The sequence below is a fragment of the Zosterops lateralis genome, assembly GCF_965231275.1.
Source record: "Zosterops lateralis genome assembly, chromosome: 13".
Classification (NCBI taxonomy): Eukaryota; Metazoa; Chordata; class Aves; order Passeriformes; family Zosteropidae; genus Zosterops; species Zosterops lateralis.
In genome coordinates this window covers 899594-918007 of record NC_139773.1, presented here as the reverse complement: position 1 = coordinate 918007, position 18414 = coordinate 899594, and the positions used below count along the sequence as shown (strand labels likewise).

General features: G+C 48.5%; 2 protein-coding genes across 2 annotated transcripts in view; one reads left to right on the top strand and one right to left on the bottom strand.

Moving 5' to 3' along the window:
• Positions 1 to 1031: 1031 nt before the first annotated feature.
• Positions 1032 to 4041, bottom strand: ISL2 (ISL LIM homeobox 2). The gene is made up of 6 exons (XM_083870578.1): positions 3875 to 4041; positions 2668 to 2857; positions 2174 to 2433; positions 1781 to 2064; positions 1525 to 1695; positions 1032 to 1393 (listed from the first exon to the last, which is right to left on the bottom strand). Exons 1-6 carry the CDS (start codon positions 3930 to 3932, stop codon positions 1277 to 1279), a joined length of 1080 nt encoding a protein of 359 aa, XP_083726704.1. The 5' UTR covers positions 3933 to 4041; the 3' UTR covers positions 1032 to 1276.
• Positions 4042 to 13091: 9050 nt separating this feature from the next.
• ETFA (electron transfer flavoprotein subunit alpha) overlaps positions 13092 to 18414 on the top strand; it is a 29543-nt gene continuing 24220 nt past the window's right edge. Inside the window, exon 1 of the mRNA XM_083871124.1 lies at positions 13092 to 13155. Coding sequence (XP_083727250.1) covers positions 13117 to 13155 — 39 coding nt within the window. The 5' untranslated portion in view covers positions 13092 to 13116. The remainder of the gene's footprint in view (positions 13156 to 18414) is intronic.

The following is an 18414-nucleotide window of genomic DNA, read 5'->3' as shown; positions in this document are numbered from 1 at the left end:
CGGGGAGCTGGTCCTGAGCAGTCCCGCGAGGGTAAGGGGGAGGGCACGGGAGCTGCAGCGGTACCGCCGCGCTCCCTTGTGATGCCAGAGACAGATAAGGAGTCGCCGCCTGGGTCTGGACGGGGGGATGGATACGCGGGAGAGTAGGGCTCGCCTCGCCGCCCCGGAGGAGCCCCCAGCCCCGCCACCCCAGGGAGCAGGCGAGGCGGCCCCGCACCGCGGCAGGTGCGGGCACGGTCGGGCGAGCCTGGGGGCTACTCCGAAAGGGAAACCTGCACCTCGCCTCCCCGGCTATAAATAAGCGGCCCCGGTTCTGAAATCCGATTACCGCGGTGGGGTGAGGCCGTGCGGGAGAAGCCGGGGCTCTGCCCGTCCCGACCCGCTCAGTTCCGCTCCCGATCCGTATGGCTGCGCCTGAGGTGCCCCTTCGCCGCCCTTCCGCCACTTTTTAAAATTAGTTTCTGCTTTTTTCGTTTAAATCCATTTTTCTTTTCTTTCTTTTTTTTTTTTTTTGTTTTGTTTTTATTAAGTCCAAAATATTTAATCCCACTATTCAACCGCTGACTCTGACAATAAATAACAATAACTTACTTTTGATCATTAAAGGCGCAAACAATCCGTCCTTCGTCCGTTGATAACTTAACATTATTAGTACTGGTTTTCCCGTTAAAAAGTCTCGTTCCCGTGTCCCGTTTTTCCAGCGATCGTGCGGGGCCGGAGACCGCGGCCCGGCAGAGGCATCGGTGTGAGATGAGGCTGGACGGCGCGGCTCCGCGAAGGAAGGTCCAGGCCGGCTCCGCAGCCGCACGCCAGAGGAGTCTCTCCCCCTTTTGCAGATTTTTTTTTTTTTAAATTATTGTTTACTTTTTCCTTCCAAAAAGGGAAGAAAAACCGTCCCCATGGCAAGCGGCCGGCGAGGCAGCCTGTCACCGTGCCGGGCTTTGGCGGAGAAATCCGCGTTTCTTTGGGGAAAAGAAACATCGAAATCCGCATTAAAAAAAAAAAAAAAAAAAAAAAAAAAAAAAAAAAAAAAACAAAAAAAAAAAAAACAAAACACGAAATAACCAGGGCGGGGGCTCTCTCTCCGGTCTGGTGAAGGCAGCGAGGATCCCGGTGCTTTTTTGGCCGTCAGTAACATATTTTTGTTTGTTTTTAAATAAGAATAATTAAAAAAACAAAGGCGTTTGTCCGACGCTCTGGGAGCGGCCCGGGGCCGGGTGTCTCATGCAGGGAGCGCAGGCATGCGGAGGTCCGGCGGCGGGGCGGACGGACCGCTTCACGTCTCGGCCGGGCTGGGTACCATGCTGTTGGGGGTGTCGGGGAGCTGGGAGGACAGCGAGGTCACGTCGCTGCCGGAGGAGGTGCCCAAGGAGCCGGACTCGGAGAAGGAGACCTGGGGGAGTAGCGGCGGTGAGGGCCCGGCGCGGTCGCCCCCTGCCCCATCACCCTTCCTCAGCGCCCGGGCCCGGCGGGCCGGAATCCGCCCGTCCCCTGCGGCCCGACGGACGGCCCGGCGCGGCTCACCAGCTGCTGGAAGGCGGCGGGCTGCTCCAGGTCGTTCTGCAGGGCGAACTCGCTGAGCGCCTTCCAGGGCGGTTGGTAGGTCTGGACCTCCACGGCGCTGCCCTGCACGGCGCTCTCGTGGCGGATGGGGCTGCCGGCCACCAGCGGCGTCCCAGTGAGGCCCTGCAGGCTCTGTGGGCACACGGGGATTCAGCGCGACTGCCGCCCGAGCCCCCCACCCACTTCTCCCTACCCGCTGAAGAGGGCGGGCGCTCACCGTCTTGTCGCTGTGCTGCTGCTGCTGGAGCTGCTTCATGAGGATGGACTTTTTCTTGTCCTTGCAGCGCTTGTTCTGGAACCAGACGCGGATGACGCGGGGACTGAGCCCCGTCATTTCCACAAGCTGCTCCTTCATCAGGGCGTCGGGGCGCGGGTTGGCGGCGTAGCAGGTCCGCAGCGTGTGCAGCTGCTTCTCGTTCAGCACCGTCCGCACGCGGGTGGTCTTCTCCGCCGCCTTGTGCGCCGGTGGCCGCGGGGCGGGCGGCCGCCCGGGCACCGGCTCTGGGACAGGCGGGGAGGGCGCGCATCGTCAGCGCCGCCGCCCGCTCGCCCACCGCAGCCCCCCGATACCCTCCCCGTCCCGCCACCCGCCCCGACGGGGAGCCGGTACCTGCGAGGTGCGCGGCGGCGGCCGGCGGCAGCGCGGGGCTGCGCGGTCCGCGGGCGGCGGCGCCGTCGTGGGACGGCCCATGGTCGGCGCGGCAGAGCAGGTCGCGTTCCCGCAGGCAGAACTGGTCTCCGGGCAGGAGCTGGCGGCCGCAGGCGGCGCAGCGGAAGCACTCCAGGTGGTAGACGTGGTCGCGGGCGCGCATCACCAGATCGCTGCTGCTGAACGCCGCCCGGCACTGGGCGCACTTGATGCCGAAGAGCCTGCGGAGACGCGACGCACCGTCAAGGACCGCGACCGCGCCGTCGGAGCGGCTCCAAGAGCTGCCCGCGGGGGCGGGCAGCGGCCGAGAGTCGGGGTTTCGTTGGGGGAAAATCGGGGGGCTTAAGGGGCTTTTGTATATTTTTTTTTGCCTTTTTTTTTGTTTGTTTTTTTTTTTTTTTTTTTTTTTTTTTTTTTTTTTTTTTTCTAACGAGCGTTGGCTCATTCGGGGTCACCTGCTGTAATCCCGTTTGCAGTAGGCCTTGCCGTCGCGCAGGAAGCATGTGCAGGTCTCGTCCAGGGGCTGCCCGCACTCGGCGCACTTGAGGCAGGCGACGTGCCACTCCAGGTCCGGCGACACCCGCAGCAGGAAGGGGTCCTGGATGCGGCCCCCGCAGCCCGCGCACAGGGCCAGCCCCGGCCGCCCTGCCGGGAGCGAGCGGGGTACGGTCAGAGCCAGCACTGTGCCAGAGCAGGCGCCAGCAATTAGGGAAATGCACTTTTTCTTTTTTACACTTCATCCTTTTTTCTTATTCTGATTTGTTTTGGTTTTTTTTCCAAAAGAGGAAGAAAGAGAAATAAAGACAGATACACGGACAGAAAGGATGGAAACACGAAAGGAGACGAATACGGCCAAGGGGGAAAAAAGAAAGAAAGAAGAAAAAGGGAAAGAAAAAAAAAAGAAAGAAACTTGATCAAGGCAAATAAATTCAGAAAGACAGAGACGTAAAAGTAGAATTTCGGAAAATGAAAATAAAAGCAGAAACACAAAAGCAATAAAACAACGGCTGACGAAAACTTGAAAAAATAAGGAAAGAAACAAAGAAAGAAGATAGGAAAGAAAGAAGGAAAAAGAAATTAAAACAGAATGATAGAAAGAGATATAAAAGCATCTAAAACCCAGAGACAGTTAAAATGGGAATATGGACAAATGAAAACAGTAAGAGACATGGAATCAAAGAGACAGAAAGAGAAATAAAAATAAACAAGAACAGAAAGAAAATTAAATTTTTTAAAAAAAGACATAAAGATAAAAAAAAAACCCAAAAACTAACTGAAACACGAAAGATATAAAGAAAGAAAAACGATAACGCGGGCAAATAAAGAAAGAAAAAGCAGAGGGAAGCAGAGAAAAAAAAAATGGAAACAGACGAAAGAAATGAGCTCAGCGGCGTGGACAGCAGAAAGGACAGGCATTCGGTAAGGAGCCAGTGAGATCGGGAAGCGCTGGGCACGAACGGGAATAGCGGCACCGGAGCTGCCACGGGCCGAGCCCGCAGCCGTCCGCGCCGGCCGTGGGGCCGCAGCCCTTCCCGGCGCTGTCAGCGCGCCCGCGGTCCGCTAGTCCACCCGACGGCAGAGGCGGCGCGGAGCTCGACCCGCAGAGTCCCGCGCACGCCCGCCCGCCTCGGCCCCGCGTTTCGCTGCGCTGCGCGCACTTACTCTTGGAGGGCTCCCCCATGGCGCCCGAGAGCGGCCGCGGCAGGAGGATGTCCACCATGCGGGCGGCCCCCTGCGCACCGGCAGCGATGCGGGATGCGGAGCCGCCGCTCCACCACTACCCGCGCGCGCGGGGCGGGGGCCGCGCCCGCCCCCCCGGGCCCGCCCCGCCGGGCCGCGGCGTGATGTCAGCGCGCAGCGGCGCTGACCTCACCGCGCGGCCCCCGGAGGCGATTGGCGGCCGCGGGGAGAGCCCGCGGATTGGCGGTGCCGAACAATGGGCGCGCGGCGGGCGCGGACAGGGGCGCACGCCCGCGGGACCCCGACCGGAGCCGCACGACGCCGACACTGACGGGGCGTGCGGCCCCGTGCCCAGCGGAAGAAACTTCTCCGCGCCCTGTGCCCCGGGCGGCCGCGGGACCCTCCGCCCCGCCCGCCGCGGTCCGCCTCGGCCCTGTGCGCGCAAGGAACGGCGGCATCGGCAGCCTGAGGAAAAGGAGATTCGTTGTAGCTGTTTTCCCTCCTCTGTTTTCCCAGCTGTTCTTTTTGACTTTTAGTTCGCCTATCATTACCTCATTTTATTTCCCTCTTCCTTCTCTTTCTGGTCTCTTTTGCATTTTTTTTTTTTTCGTTGTTCTTTTCCCAGCGTTTCGGCGTGCCGCTGGCAGGTGCCCGCGGGCGCGAGCGGCGGGACAGTCCCGGCGCTGCGCCGAAGCGCATCTCCGCTGCGGGAGGGAAGGAGCTGCCCGGCGGACTCCGGCTTGACGCTAAGCACCCGCGGAGCAGTGACCTGCTGAGGCCCGTGTGCGGGAGAGCCGCCCCAACGGACCCGAACAGAAACGACCACGTCGTCGGGGCGGCCATCTCGGGCAGCAACCCCGTGACGAGTTGAAATTAGCGATGAAAAAATAGTATTTTACCGCATTTTTATGCATGTGATTCCTTGCTGTTCCCGCAGTTGAACCTCTCCTGTTGCTTTTTTATGCCTTCCGTTCTTTTTTCATCTCCCTTTCCCCCATGTCTTCAAGGGCTTCCCGTGCATCAGTAGAAACATAGGGAAAGCGCTTCAGTGGCCTTTGACTCAGTGTTAAATTCCCAAAGATTTTGCAGCACAACAGCACGAGTGCCACATAAGGTCCAGGAAATCTTATACGTGCCGGAATTGAGATTGCTGTTGTGTTGGAGCTTTGGTCCTGTCCTTCTCCTTCACCTTTTTAATTTTACACATGGAATTTGACAGACATTTGCCAACCTGTATGGCTTGAGAAGGACGTGATGACTTTAGATGTTGGCTCAGGAAGGGCAGGCTGCGCTCCTTTTACTCAGACGAGCGAGACGGGATGGGTTTTCCAGCTGAAGCACTTGTCTTTTGTGCGAGTCAGGCACCCTGCAAGTGTGCAACCTTAGAGGCTGGGGAGGGGGAGAGAACCCTTTGGATAAAGTGCTTCACTATTTGACCCGCTCTACCAGCCTGACCACAGCCCCTGCTACCCCTTTTGAGGACCCTAAATGTTGAAAGCAAGCTTTTACATTTGTAAAATAGCTGCGGGGGAAAGGAAGATGGATGGCGTTTGAAACACCGACTTCAGCAGGGACGTGTGTCACCAAGGGATTTTGGTATCCCTGCCTGCCCCTGCATGTGCGAAGGTGCAGAAGCGCGGTGCAGCAGTGACATCCTCAGGGCAGGGCGAGCCCGTGTGTTCCCTGCCTTGTGTGGCGCCTGCTGGGGGCTGTGGTCTGACTGCTGCCGGCCGCTAGCGTGGCTCGCTTGCCAGTGGCAGAGCCAGGTGGAGGGTGAGAGGTATGAAGGCGATTGGAAAAGTTTGGTTGGTTCTTCAAACTGGGGTGACCCCGAGGGATGGGTGATGGGAACCTCTACAGCACTGTGGGGCAGCACAGTTCTATGCCTGGGCACCTGGCAGAAAAGAGGGTACGGAAAGGTGACTTCAGCCTGAGCCAGAATTCAGAATCCTGGGTGAGTCAGTATCTGCATGTGTTAACAATAAAATGCAAAAATGTCAGAGTGATAGGAGAACGAGACATGTCTAAGAATACAGCAGCTTGGCAGGGTTTCTATATGTTGCATCACCCTTTCCCCACTCGAGGGCAGGATCCTTTCTGCTCTCCCAAACCTTCCACCAGTTTAGGAATTAGTAAAGTTACAGCTGAGCCAACCAAACTTTTTCCAAACCTATGCAAAACCATGCTGCAGTCACACCTGTATCCGAGCAATGTGCTGGCACCAGGCAGGAATCGTTGGACTGAACTCGCTTCACAACCAGGCAGATAGGAACAGGGTAGGCAGTGTAGCACAGGCAGTTTAGTAGAAAAGCCCAAAAAATTACTTGTCAGGAAAACGCTGAAAGCCCTGCACGTCCTCTATGTGATGTACAAAAAGCTTTAAAATGACTACAGGTAATGCCATGAGGCATTGAACCAGCTCAATACCACATGTTTTATGAACAGGTTAATTGTTGGTTCATCTGAGGGGGGGTAAGGGAAAGCACATCATAAAATCATGGAATAATTAAGTCCAGGAGGCAGCTCTGCAGTCAGGTAACTTGGAACTGCTGGAAGCATTTTCTAGTCAGAGCCAAATGCTATCTCTCCTGCCACACTGATTACTCCTTGCTCTCCTCCACTCAGTGCCCAGAGATTCCATTCTCTTTTGTGGCAGTTGGTTGGGTTTGGTGTGAGAGCTGGCAGGGCCTGCCTGGCCGTGGGTTGAGCCTGGCTAATGGTTCCCATTCTCTACAGAGCAACTCTGGGGTTTGCTTCCAAACAGAAATACAAGTTCCCTCTAGAAGGGGGAAATGGTAACTATTTTTTTTTGTTTGCAGCAGATTGCAAAGGCAGTAAATGCCGATTCTTTCAGAGCCAGCCATGGATTAAGTCCATTATAAAATTAAAACAGATGGAACGCAATTTCACTTACATTACAAAAAAGGACAGGAACCATCTGCAATAAGATTTAGCATTGCGAAGCTATTGTTATCATGTTACCATTAAAACCTTTGATGAAGAGTTTTCTTTCTTTCATAAATTTGTTCACATGAAACAAATGTTTTATATATCCATCTTCTTAAGATAGTCATATTGTATTAAAAAGTTGATGTCTCAAAAAATCTCTCTTGGTCCTAGCAGAATATAAAAGCAAAGAAATGTTGTAAAACTCCAACACTGAAACACTGGGAGCTTCAATGGGGCAGATGTAGCAAAATGAGAATTCCCTATCCATTTTTTCTTTAAAAAACATTTCCTTGTGCTTGGGCACAATGTCTGATACTGAAAATAGATAATTAATGAGATAATGGGATACTGCATGTCACCTCCTGTCCAATGGGATTATCTGATGGCTAATTATGGACAGATTGTGATTAATGTGATTATAGATTGGATATTAATCTGATTCTGGATTGATCTAGTTATGTTTTAGTCTGCTCCAAATGGTTAATTGGATCTGAGATAATAGAAATGCAGCTTGCACCAGATTTTGCCACATCAGTTGATGAAGTATCTTTTGATCTGGGTGGGTTGCGAACAATAAATTATTTACAGCTGTTGAGAAAATGACTCTTCCTTAGAATGTAGTCATTCATTTTATTTTTGAGAGTCTTTGAAAACAAAATCAATATCCTTTCTAAAAGGAGATGTTGACAAAAGAAAGGCACGTACATAACTCACAAACAAATGTGACGAAATTAAACAGTGGTTAACCCGGTGGCCTAATGTCTGGTGATGCATTTCAATTGCTATGTGGAGCTTTGGGCTCAATTCTTCTGAGACCAGCAGGGGTTGGGAGCATTGCAGGGGAACAGGGCCCAGCGCTGGGGAAAGTGGTGTTGCACAAGAGCTACTGCCAGCCCTGCTAGTGATTAAGAATCAGCCATGGTAACATGGCAAAGGGAGCCCTTGCCATTTTTTTCCTCTGGATACGAAGGATTCAGAAAGTTCATGAGTGCAGAAAAGACTTACTGGCTCATCTTCTCTGGTCTCCTTCACATCAGACCATACAATTAGACACAGAATTATTATTTTTTCCCTCACAGTGAGCCTGTTAATTTATAGTTGACCTCAGTCATCTCTCTCAGAGATGCATCTGGTCTTGGTGCTGCCGGCCAGTGCAGGAGAGGCTGCCTTGCTCTCACATTGTGCTTGTTAACTACTTTCACTGGAATGGACATCTAAGGGAATAGTTTAGGTTCAACCCCCAGACACTGGATCTCATTATGCCATTATCTGCAGGATTAAAGGCAATGGGTAAATTGCAAATTTTGTAGGCTTTATCTTAGACTTTGTAACAGGGCAAGCAGGAGGTACATTAGCCTTTGTCACCAGGTGCTGTAAGTGGCAGGTAACTTCACCAGAAGCTTCTCCCTAATGGGCTCTGCAATAAAAATGTCACAAATCAAGCAGGTACAAAAGCTGAAAACAAGGCCTACTGCAGCTGCTGTGCTTACATAGAAGTGCTATTGACTGAGCTGAAACAGAAAGAAAAAAGGAAAAAGCAACTTTCCGTGAAAAGTGCTTAGAGGCACGGAAAGAGCTGTTCCCCCGGAGTGACTGTCCCTGCTGCTGCATGAATGGCTTGGGTTGGTGTGAGTGAGAATACAGTGGCATCTGGATTCCTTTCCAGCAGTTTAATGAGTAAAAAGAGTGCAGCTACCCCTTTAAAAAATAACTCTGGTACAACCTGTCAGAGATTTTACACACATCTGCCACTAACAACAAGGGGAGCTGCATGCAGAAGGAGGTTGGCAGGTTGCAAAACCCCATCCAGGTGTCTGCACTGGGAGGGCAGCAGAGCTCTTCTCACCAGCATTGCTTCCCTTGAACCTCCACAAACCACCATCATTCCTGGGGAGGACACGTTGTCTTCCAAGGTAACCTGAGCCTTTGCTTTCAGGAGGTTATGAGGATCCTGTTTTCCTGTGAGCTTGGTAGAAGGGTTTCTTGAACTCCTCAGGTGATCTTGTTCTTTTAGGAATATACAGCAATGTTAGGAATATACAGTGATGTTACTCCAAGGCTCCCTTGTTACTTGACTGCCACATGGAAATTATTAGCAAGAGGGAGTAGTTTATAAAAAAGAGTAAATACCTGCCTGTAGTGGTTTTTGTAGGCTCAGTATTAGAAGGGTTGTCCCTGCTATGAGGTGGCTTTGGGGGAGCTCTTTCCCCTGTCTCCCACTTTGTAAACTGGGTTTGTGGTATTGTCCCCTTCCAAAGGCTCCTGTAAGGCCTCATGAAAGAGCCATGCAGGCTGCAAGGTGATCTGAGCAGAGCACTAAGCACACCTGTGATAGTGTGTCTATTATAAAGGACCTCCGATGTCAGACATGTGGAGATGAGTCTTTGTGTCAGTGATGATGAGGGGCAGAGAGCAGGACTCTGGGGTCACGCCTCTCTCCTTGTGTACAGCTCACGGCTGTGGGCAAGGGGTGAGTGCAGGGGGGGACTGGCAACGTCCTGGGGTGGCTGAACCACTTGGACCCTGTGACCTTACAGCACTTGGGCACAAATTATTTCAGCAGCAGAAACCTCTCCTGCTGCTGCTTCCAAGGTGGGTTTTAGTCCCATCCTGTGCTGGGCTGTGGGTCCTTTTCCATCAGTTTGGGGGTCCTGCTGAGCTGTCAGCAGGTTGCAGTTGCTTTAACGTTATTGGATTTTGACAGATTAGGAGGCGAATCCTTTCGTGCATTGGGGAAGCTTCCCAAATGAAGCTCTTTTAATTTATCTGAGTCAGCTATCCCCCGGGTGATTGCGGGAGGAGTAAGCCGAGGATGACCTGTGACAGAGGGACCATCATAGCAGTAATAAAAAAAATTCCTGCTCTTCACTAAATCCCTTAGTCATGAGGCTGTATTAGCTGGATTCCATATGTTTTAATTAGGAATTATGTATTTTAAGAAAACCAAAATCGATTCTAGGGAAGACATCATTACATATTTGTAATCGTCTTTGTTTCATTAGGCTTCTCTAGAGATACTAATACAGGTACCTGTCCTTGTTTGCAACCATATTTTTAAAAGTCTGAATAATCTGTTTTATTATTTTTTCTTTTCCTCAATCCCAATAGTGTGAAAAAATGTAATTCTCTTTCCAGTGCAGAAATTGGGTCAGCAAGTCCTAATGAAATAATCCTGGATAACAATGCACCATACAAGGATCTGCTTCCACTAATTAATGACTAATTTTTCTTTCAAAATACAAAGTAGTAACTTCTGCCTGCAGTGGACAGTGATTCTACCTCCAGTGGTACCTGTTTGTTGCATATTTTCCATTTTTGTTATTGTCATGGGAAGGTGAAATAGAAAAAGCTTTTTGCCATGGTTCAGCTTGTATGGATCATGCTGATATAATCCCTACCTGATTACAGTTATAAGCTCCTAAAACACTGGCCATAAGTGATAAAGACTTCCTTTGTGCTTCAGGCTGTAATCCGCATCAAGCCAGTTTCAATAAGGATTTGTGCATCTGAAGTGTTGCTGAAGATTTGAATCAAAATTATAAACAGAAAATATAATAAAAAGCCTGTCATGTCTCTGAATTGGCGATGCTATACCTGTAAATCTGACTTAAAGAGCGGCGATGTCACTCTGCTCATGAAAATATGATGCGTCTGCTATGAAGCTAGACACACTGCGAAAGGATCTATTTATTCTTGGCTATAATGTGATTAGTACTTTTGATAATAGCTCACTTTTGTTTTAGTGTGAGGGAGCAAAGCCCCAGCTTGAATGAGATCACTTTGTTTATTCCTGTGGTTGAGGTTTTTAGGTGTACGTTTGTTGTAAAGATTTCATCTGCATGAGATGTGCATATTGGAAGCTTAGTTTTGGAGCCTAAAATAGGATTATGAAATTACATGCCACACTTTTAATGAGTAAAACACCCCCATTAAAAAGACATAATGGGCAAATTAAGGATGCCTAGGATGTTCTTTCTTATTTTGCCTTTGCTGTTGCTTTTGTTGGATTACCTAGGGTGCAGGTAAGGATTTCTATACTGCATAAAACTCCACATCTCTGAAGAGTTACACTGCACCTTAACCATCACTCAAACTGGTGATTAAGGGCCACATCAAGTATTAATCCTCTTTTTAAACTCTTTTCAGGGTACTGTGGCTTCTGCAAAACCATTTCCCCTTTCATCTTCATATAAACAATTGGGGTTTTTTTTCACTTGGTCATTTGCGCAGACCAGGCGATGCACAGGCAACTCCAAACACTCATTTTATTTTCTTCCTTTTTCAGGGATGGATGGGTAGAGCCAGACCAGGCAGAAGTCAGAGCACCCCTGGAGCTACTTTAATTGGTATAATGAGACACAGGCCCTGAAGGAGGTTTGCCACCTCCTTTAGATCTTCCCCTTGCAGCCCTCCTTTGGGGCTTTAGGAGTTAAGGTACTGCTCTGGGGCCAGAAAGCTGTAATATGCAGGACAGCTGCTTTTCTTCTATTCTAGAGACATTTGAGATTGGAGATTTGAGACTAAGTAAATTGTTCATTTAGATGTTTGAGTTGCTGGACCTGGTTAGCTTTTGCTATAAAGCAGCACTTTTTGGCATCTGATGTGAAAATCATGTGGCAGAATAAATTTAAGAGGTGATCCTGTGCCAAGACTGTGGCAAAGTCAAAGGGCCTTTTTGATCAATCTGCCTTTTGCTTTCTTATGGAGAGACTTAGCAATGCAGAACGAATCACTGACATGCTGAAGATCACTGCTGATTCTTGGAGAAACAATCCAATGGCCATAATTGCTGGTGGGGGAGAAGGAATGTTTTGGGGCTTTTTTACACTTGAAGCCACTTTAGGATGGGAAGGAAGAAACTGCATTAGTAGCTTACTATCTTGTGATTTCTGGGATGGGAATTCCCTTCTGGAGTGTCTCAAATCCATGCGTGCTTGGGTTCCTGGGCTGGCAGGACCAGTTGCTCTAGTGTGGCATCTCCTGCCAACTTCTCCAGGACATCAGGTTTCCAGAGAACCATAGCACACACTTTAGCAGCGAATTTGTCCTGAAACATTTTGCTTCACTGATTTTTAAATGCCTCTCCTTGCCCCCCAGAAAAAAATTTGTAGGTATGGAAAAACAGCAAGTCTCAGTCTGGTCCCTGGGGCATTCTAGTGCCATGTAAGAGGCAAGCACAAGATGTCTTCCCTTGGTTCTGAAAAATCATAATAATAATAATAGAGTAGATGTATAAATTATTCAGAGCTCATGAGCTGTTGCCTAACGTTGCTTGGGGCCAAGCACAGGGGTGTGGGTGAGGCAGCCAGAAATCTGTTGTGGTGAGAGGATGCCATCCAGGGCTGGTGGTACCTGACTGGTCTTTGAAGTTTAGGTGTGGTTTGGACAACTGGTAGGGCATGACATTCGGGCCTTTGCAGTGTGCCACTCACTCCGTCTCTACATTATCTCTTCTGCTTTTGCTGCGCCTCGTGGTGTTGGGAGCGTGGCCCGGGGGGATCTGGCAGCTCAAGGGCAGCCACAGGCGGGGGCCACAGTCTCCCAGGCTGCTGTTGGCTCCACAGCCATAAATTAACTTTTCTCTTCTTTCTCTTTGCAAGGCGCATTTCATTGGCTTAGGATAGGATCTGGCAAGGACCACCGGTATTTGAAGGCATAACTCTGCTTTCTGCTGTTTTCTTCTCTTTAAAGGCTTTAATCCTTTCTGGAAGCAGTGCAGGGGAACCGCGCAAAGGCGGCCGGAGGAGGCTGGCGCTGGTACCGGGTCAGTTTGGCCTGGAAGGGGTCCCTCCCCTCGAGGGGCTCCGCGGGAGCTGCGCGGGCCCCCTACGGCAACTTCGCTCTCGCCCACCGGCCCGGACCGTACGGGGCGGGCGGATACAGCCAGCCGGGAAGGGGATCAGAGCCGGCTGCGCAGGGGGACAGCGGTGCGGGGGAACAGAAGGCCGGGGGACACAGCCAGCGGTGCGGGGCAACGCAGTCGGCAGTGCGGATGTCAGCGGGCAGCTCGGAGAGACAGGCGGGCGGAGCGGGAGAGGACAGGCAGCCGTGCAGGGTTCAGCGGGCGGTGCGGGGGAGGACAGGCGGCCGTGCAGGGTTCGGCGGGCGGTGCGAGGTCCGCGGGCCATCAACGCGGCCGTTCCGCGCCCTCCTCTCCGCCCGCGCCGCCGCTGCCGCGTATTGGCCCGGCGGTCGGTCCAATGGGGCGGCGGGGCGGGGCGGTGCCGGCCGCGCTCTCGCGAGAGCGGCGCGGCGCGGCGCGGACCGGCGGAACCATGTTGCGGGCGGCGGCGGCGCAGCGGCTGCGGCGGGCGGTGAGTGCGGGGCGGGCGGGGCGAGCCCCCAGCAGCGCCCTTGGGCCGCGTGGTGCGCACCGACCGCGGCCTTCCCGCCGCCCAGGCCGTGCGGACCCTGCCCAGTGGGGCGAAGGGGGTCCGGGGCGGGGCGCGGGGCCGAGCTCCTCCTGTCCGGCAGCGGTGGTCGAAGGGGTCTCTGAGAGGCGAGCGCCCCGCGCCGCCGGCGTCGAACTTCTCCGCTGGACTCCTCTCCTACTCTGTCTGTTAATAAAGTTTCCGAATGGACACAGGGTGTTCCAGAAGCCCTTTCTAGCGGTCACGGCAGTCAGGAGTTGAGGACTGTTGTCCCGTGTGGAAAACTAACATAGGCATCAGGGAAGTCCTAAACTTCTGGGAGTGCTCGCTCGCATCCACCCTTGAGCAGGACAAGCTGAGCAACAGGTGGAGAAGAGTTCTAAAGTTTGTTACTGTAAACTCTTAAGAACACTCGAAAAATATTTGTTTTCTGGGAGAAGCTTTCTGGGGTACTGCGGGTTAATCCAGCGTTTCTCAGCCATACCCGTGCAGAAATGTGGTTGCCTTAATTATCACAACCTGTAGATGAAACTAATGCAAAACACCTGTTACTTCTCCAGTTTGACCTTCATATTGCTCAGCTGGGAGGAGTGCTGGGCTTTTGGAGGTCGTTTGCTATTTGGTGTGTCATTGTGGCTGTGTTACCAAGGTCTAGGTGAACTCAAGGTTAGTTGGAGTAGATGATTGATGAGATGTCCCCGAATAGCTGCTCAATCTCTTACAATGCACCAGGAGATACTCCCTCCACTAGAACTGTGTATAAATAGCCCTTGTAAACAACTTCAAATCTCACAAGTTTCTTTTTGAGCTCTCCAAGGTTTTTACAGGTATTACAGTTCAGTACAGCTCTAAAATAGTAGTTATGCATATGTTAAATAGTTTCAGGTGATAAAAATCTCTTAAAACACGACAAAAGGTAGACCAGGTCAGATGTGATTGAATTAATCAGAGAATTCTCGCTGTTATAATCATGGGTATGTCTCAGTTAGGCTTCAGGCTTTGTAGAGCAAAGGTCTTGATGATCTCTGAATCATATGGTACTGCTATGTAAATAGTACTTTACTCACATGCTCAATGCACAATTCAGTTTCATGGTCTGGACATCGGAGTTCAGCTCCTTGCTTTTCAGCCACACACATCTAAACTAGTAACTTTGTATAATAAAGCCAGTAAAACATTGTGTGCCTCTTCAGTGTATGTGTAACAATGTAGTCTGTGGCAGAAGTGAAACAAACTCACAGTTTGTTTCACTTTTTGAAAAGTGCAAAGTTCAGCCCTGCTGACAGGTAGAGTTCAAGAGTTTTTCCAGAGAAAAAGATGAGACACTTTTGAAGTATGAGCAGGAAGGAAAGTTGGACTTTTCTCTAACTTGAAGGTGGGAGTACTAAGAGGAATGAGACTGCATGTGCACAAAAAGTTGGTGCAGAGGTGGGAATAAGCCATTTAGGGAGTTCACTGTGTTGAAATACACTCAGTTGGTGTTCTGTATTTCAAAATAGCTTTGTTGATTTTTGTTAAAGGTTTGCAAGGGGTGTATTTGGAGAAGTTTATTGTGTATTACATCTTTCTCTTGCTGCTTCAATCCCTTTGTAATGCTAAGTCTTTATTATGATTGCAAAATACTTTTTGCAAAGTGGTTTTATTTTTTTATTGCTGTTCTTTGCTGCAGTTATAGCTCCTTTTTAATTCAGGTGCCTCTAGTGTTGTTTTTCTAATTAATATTTCCTGGAGTTATAGAGTTGTCTCTTAGATCTCTTTTGTACCAGGTCTTCAGAGAGGTTCTAGAAGAATATACTTTATTGCTAGAGTTCCCTTCTCTCCATGAGTTTATCAAATATATTTAGTTAAAGTTTTATAGCTACAAGACTGTCGTACTGGAATTAGGCATTGCTTTGTTGTTTAGGTTGTTATGTGGCCCTTATCTTTAGTAATACCCCAATTCCTAGTTCCTGGAGTTCCTTCTTGGGAACTTTGCCCAGTGTTAATGGTTCTCCATGAGATCCAGAATTTGTAATAAGCAGTTTTAAAATTTTGGCTTCTGGCCAGTTTGCTTTTACTTAGGTGTAGAGATACCTTTGTAGGTCCAGTTGTTTGGTGCTCTGGTGAATGTCTGTTTTGGTTTTGTTCCTATAACTTCCAGTGGCTCTTCTAAAGGGAGACAAACTTCATTTTCCCAGGTGAAGTTTCTAGCACCCTGTTTCTTATTGATGCATATTTGGAGCATGGTGCTATGTAGAATTCACCTGCTGCATCTCTTGCATTTCTTGGAAGAACTTTTTGGCTGACCCGTCTTGTGTTGCTGTGCCTGCCACACGTTTTAGTTAGAGCTGATTTCCTAATTCTGGTGTTATTAAATGAGTGTCCCTGGAGCAGGCTGCAGGCAATTAGCCACCACTGTTGCCAGTCGAGGCCACAGATGCTGCACACCAATCTCACCCAGCAGCAAGCAAAGACTAATGATACTTCCCTCTGGGTTTTTCCAGCTCTTGATACAACTGGTTTTTAACATACAAGCAGCAAATCTGTATTTAAGAGGTGCTGGGCATGTGTGCTGTTCAGGTGGCCTGTCTGTGTGCTGAAAGACCAACAGATGCTCAGTTTGCAGTGGTGTTGTGTGAAGAGCAGATTACTTGTGCACATTCAGTGGGTGCCTTGGGGGTGTGTGGTGTTGGCTTTACCTGTGCACGTGTACTGGATATGCCCAGATTGCTGATGTTTCCTGAGACAGTAGCAGTGACCAATCAATATCTGATATTTTGTCTGGAGCCTAGAAATCCAGATATTGTACTTACATTTTTTGTGCTCTGGTTGGAAAATATTGATGGGTGTCTCAGTGGGGAGCAAAGCGGTGCTTTGGGGAAACTTGTGAGAGTCAGTTCATTGAATCAGTGGCTATTATCCAAGTGGCTTAATTGATCAATACTGCACATCTGAGTTAATCTTAGCAACTTTTAGACATCTGGAAATCAGAGGCCAAGTTTGCTCTACCATAAATACTGGAGAGGGAAGGGGAAGTTAGAAATTCTGGGTGGTTTTCATTCACAAATGTTAGTTTTGGTATAAACTGAGTCACTGTCCAGAATTTCCACCAGAGAGGAAGTGCAGATGTTTCTGCTGTAGAGGAAGCATAGGTGTCTGTCTGTGATTTGTACCTAAACCTGAGGAAAATAAACTTCCCAGTTCTGCCACCCTGTTGCTGGCGTGTCATGCTGCAGAAGCTACTCAGTTGCCCAAGTTGGTGGGATGTTTATTTGGAGGTGATTTCTATGGGTAGCCTGATTTTCCAGAGCTTGATTTTTACCAGGAACCTTCAGTGGCACAAGCCCTGAGTGCTGTTCCTTCTTAAGGCATCGTTTTCAATCAGTTGATTGATCTGTGTGTCTTATTTCTTGTGCTTTCTTTCCTTGCTGACAGCTGGTTAGGTTTATTCTCTACCTTCCTATTCTATTTAGGCTTCAAAGTAGACATCCTACTCAAGTGCAGAAATTATGTCAGTGAAGTAATGGGCTGTTCTCCCACATGTGCAGCTGGACAGTAACTTCATCAAAATAACTACCTGTCCTATCATTGACTCATAGCAGGTTCTTAGTTTTCAGGACCACATGACTAAATGAATTACCCTCTGGTATTACTGCAGATTCTTTATTATAACAAACAAGTCAGTTTGGTTTTGTTTATTGAGAAAATTATTTAATGTGCCTTAGTATATAAAATTCAGACTCACACAGAAATCTCATTTGTCATCTAGTTTTTTACCCATAATATATAATGTGACTTAAAATTTATTTTGAATCTGAAATGTCACCCATGAAGTGCCCTTCTGGTGTGCATACTGTGTATATTCCCACAAATATAAAATGTGGGATTATTGGTTTAGAAATAAAACTTGATTAATGCTGTAATAGCTAGTTTGCTGAAGGAACTTCTAATTGCTCGTATTCGTTTTGGCTAAAAAACAATTATATCTCAGTTTATTTTAGAATGGCTTGACAGAATGATGCTGGTGGTGCAGTGCTTATTTAGGGGAAAATGATAACATAGGCAGAAATAAGTGTGTGTTTAAAATGCATGTGTCTCCCTTTAGAAGTCTGAAAACTTGAGGATTTTCCAGAAGTATGGTCCACTTTACTCTATGACACAACTGTAAATCATTGGAGAGTGGGCTTTTTGTCCCAAAGGCATGGATTTATTCTTCAAATGGTGACTAAAATTTCATAACTTTTATTGCAAATGATGTGTGAAACAGTCAAAAATACAGCATCTGATCTGTAGTGGCAGTAAATATTTTGTTACTGGCAATTGGTTTCAAAGGAGGTTAGAATATTTAATCACAGCAAGTAAGCTTAAGCATAAAAGATTAAATGCAGAGTGCTTCTACAAGAATTATTGTTTTAATCAAAAGGACAAATTATGATCCAGATTCTGCAAAAACTTAACTTTGTATTTTTATTTGTGCACTGTGATTAGCTTCAGGGAAGTACTTGGCATTGGCTTTCTGTGTTTGAAATCCAGTGTGTTGGTAGGCTTTGTCCAGAAGCAAATTTGGAGTTGAAGTCCAGCTGCAAATTTTAGCCTCTCATATTTTCTGAAGCTTTTTTTATTTGAAGTTGTAGGCAACTGCATGTTTGTCATGAAGGGAGATGGGGTTGGAATCTAAGTTTAAAAAAGTAGTGTTTGGCTGTGTGTCTTCAGCATTGTGTTAGTATTTGTTCCTCGGTTATATTAATGAATTTACTTGGTTTTCCATGTGTTCCATCCTACACTGATCATAACTTGAGTCTTCAGTTGGGCTTTATGTAGGGTAAACAAACACTTGAGGGGCAATATTCCTGTTCCCATCCAAAATGTTTTTCCTACCCTAGTATTAGTCTTGGAGGAATAACACTTTTCACATACATCTGAATATTAGAGAGGACGATCTCAGAATTTAGAGTATTTTGGGTGTTTTTCTCTTTTTTTTCCCTTTTGTTTTTCTTTCTTTTTTCCTTTTTTCCAATCTTTTTTGTTTCTTTCATTTTTCCTTTAGAAGTTCGTGTATGGATGGTGAATTGGTCAAAATTGTTATTTAAGGACCATTAAAATGTGATGGTAGAATAAGTGCTCAAATGTTTTAAAGGAAAAGAGGGGAAAAAGGAACCTGATGCCTATAAAGATTTCTCCTAGTGTGTTTTCAGGCTGTGAGCCCTTGCTGCTTAATTTTCA

Excerpts from the sequence above, each read along its gene's own strand:
- ISL2 (XM_083870578.1), bottom strand. The coding sequence starts at position 3,932 with ATGGTGGACATCCTCCTGCCGCGGCCGCTCTCGGGCGCCATGGGGGAG. Across the intron at positions 2,434-2,667 it reads TGCAAACGGGATTACAGCAG|GCTCTTCGGCATCAAGTGCG; the intron begins GTGACCCCGAAT and ends GCGTCTCCGCAG. Across the intron at positions 2,065-2,173 it reads CGCCGCCGCGCACCTCGCAG|AGCCGGTGCCCGGGCGGCCG; the intron begins GTACCGGCTCCC and ends CGCCTGTCCCAG.